General features: G+C 45.3%; 1 protein-coding gene across 1 annotated transcript; it reads right to left on the reverse strand.

Annotated features, from left to right (window-relative positions):
• Positions 1–809: 809 nt before the first annotated feature.
• Positions 810–1,685, reverse strand: LOC311328501 (ribosome biogenesis GTPase A-like; the record flags this gene model as incomplete). Its single annotated transcript, XM_084462461.1, has 1 exon — positions 810–1,685. The coding sequence occupies one exon, from the start codon at positions 1,683–1,685 to the stop codon at positions 810–812; it is 876 nt and encodes a 291-aa protein (XP_084318587.1).
• Positions 1,686–2,784: the final 1,099 nt, after the last annotated feature.

A 2,784-nucleotide genomic window follows, 5' to 3' on the forward strand; every position in this document is an offset into this window, starting at 1 on the left:
GGAAATTACAATCATAGAAAGCCTTTAGCCTGTTATTTTTTAAATTAGCCGTTTTTGTCGTCCACAGGCATTTTGGTCAGATAGGTAATCAGTGCATTCAGATCATCATGGGACTTCAAGCTGTTCATGTTGATCAGGTAACGGTTGTTTACCATAAAGCTCGGTACCGAATGAACATATTCACCATAACGATTCCAGTCCAGCACAGTTTTCATGACTAACAGACTGTTCTGCTGAGCTTCATAGTCCGACTGTTTCAATCCAGCCCTCTCCATAGTCTGGAAAAAGTCTTTGTCATCCTGCCAATCACCCTTACGCTCAACATGAATGCGATTAAACAGCGCCTGTTTCACAGAATTATACCTAGGTGTACTATAGGCCATAGCCAGTGCCATAGTGGCCTGTTTGGCATAGGCTCCCATAAAGGTCATATGTGCCTGTTTAAAGTCAATATCTTGCTGACTAAGCCATGCCTTCAGGGGTTTCAGCGGTCCTTTTTCCCACTGGTAGCATCCACCGCAGTATATGGAAAACAGCTCTGTTACGGTCGTCCTAGTGTAATGATAAAGACCATTAATCACTTCGAAGTGGGTGCCTTCTTGGAACTGGGTTGAGTTTTGATTGTTATCCGTAGAGTTGGCGAAAGCCATCATAGAAAAAACAAACATAAGTACCAATAGCAACTTCTTCATCGGTATTATTTCCCTGTAGTCCTGTAAACAGTGTGATTATAGAAAAGTTAACATTCTCTACCACTCACTATTATCAAAGGTTGGTAAATATATCAGTTATTTTCCAGCTTTCCTGTCTTACCTTACATCTTTCTCCTCTTCCATTGCTTTCAACTGAGTCTCAATCATTTCCGGCGTCTCTAAGGTAATTCGTCCCAGTTGACCATCGCGAAACTCGTTAATCAGAATCTCCGCAACCTTATGGGTATCAGCAATCCCCCCACGGCGCATACAGCCACGACGTTGACCAATCATATCAAACAGATCAATGCCGGTTTCTGGGATATCCTTAAGTTGATAGCGCTTACTCAGTGCAGCCGGATAGTACTCAATCATGAACTCAGCCAGATACATAGCGACATCTTCAAACTCAATGACGCTATTTTTGATGGCACCACTGATGGCTAGGCGGTAGCCACAGTCTTCCGGCTCCAGCTTGGGCCAGAGGAAGCCGGGCGTATCCAGCAGAACAATATTGTTAGGCAGTTTAATCCGCTGCTGCTGTTTGGTCACCGCAGGCTCATTGCCGGTTTTGGCAACGGTTCGGCTGGCAAGTATATTAATCGTGGTGGATTTTCCTACATTAGGAATACCAAGGATTAGGGCCTTCACTTGTCTGACATCCAGATTTCGCCCAGGCACCATCGCTGGTGCCATATCCAAAATGCTGCGAATTTTATCCGGCTGCTTCAGGTTAACCGCAATGACCTTCATACCGGAAGAGCTTCTGATATGGTCAACCCATCGCTGGGTTACAACCTGGTCTGCCAGATCGCTCTTGTTGAGAATCTTGATGCATGGGGTGTCCCTGCGCAGAGAGGCAACCATCGGATTCTCACTGCTGAAAGGCAGACGGGCGTCCAGCACCTCAATGATCAGATCCATCTTTGGTATCACTTCGCTGATCTCTTTTTTAGCCTTGTGCATATGCCCTGGATACCAGTTTATTGCCATAATTGGATCTATTGTTGTTTAACTGAGAACCTGCTACTCTACTATGTATCGGGCGCGCCAAAAACTACCAGTTATTAAAACACTAAGGTATATACATTGGTGATCGTCTGCAGAGAATGGCTATTTGGCTGTAGGCCAAAGACCACGTTGGGAGCGATGGCTTAGCTTACCATAATTACCACTGTTCATCAGTCATATTTAGGAGCCTTGCTGGCATGGGCCAAGTTTGCGCAAGCATGTAGCCAAACCTTGATACCATTGCTTTCAAATAAAAGCGCCGGTTGAATCGATAGCAATGTTCAGCAAAGAATCTTGGCAAATGCTTCAAGTTACTATTGTGGTAACTGCCTTTCAGGGACTTTTTAACGTTTAGATCGTGGTAGTGACTCACTTAAACAACTTGCTTAGCCATCAATTCGTGACCACCACCTGTCACCACTGCTGTATGTGGGTGTCCTGCGACGGCTATTCCTGTGAATGCACCGAGGCCATCACTACAACTCAGCAGGAATGATCACCGAGATGCTTTTGCGCCCATAGTTACAGGTCCTTTGTCCGAAAACTTGTGAACATGCTGACACGCATATACAGCTGGTAGTTTTCCTCGTTGGGTTGCACGGCGGCAACAAATGAGTGTTCGTTTTCAGAACCTCTTCCACGTTTGCCTCCATATTTTTCACCACCACAGTAGGAATCATCCATTTGAACATGTCCCTACATAGGACGGCTGTCATCACGTTCTTTCATTACCTGCATAAGCTTGTGCTTAAAGCGCTAAGCAGCATTATAAAAGATTACCAGCTGTCTCGAGAGCTCTAAGGACGATATTCCATTCTTGGTCTGGGTCATTGAAAACATGCCCAGAAACCAAATGGTAAATGGCAGTTTGCTAGCTTCCAGAATGGTGCCACTGGTCAATGATGTCTGGCGACGACAGCGATTGCACTGGTAGAGTTCACTGGTTTTTAGGGTGCAACAACACAGATGACATTCAAACCCATTCGGCCACCGCCATTTGAAACACCTAGCACGGCATTGCCGTTTTTGCCCATATTGCTAAAGAACTCCACAAGCTCACGCCTTTCTGAAACTGAATTTG

Source organism: Borostomias antarcticus, assembly GCF_949987555.1.
Source record: "Borostomias antarcticus genome assembly, contig: scaffold_63, whole genome shotgun sequence".
In the NCBI taxonomy this organism is placed as follows: Eukaryota; Metazoa; Chordata; class Actinopteri; order Stomiiformes; family Stomiidae; genus Borostomias; species Borostomias antarcticus.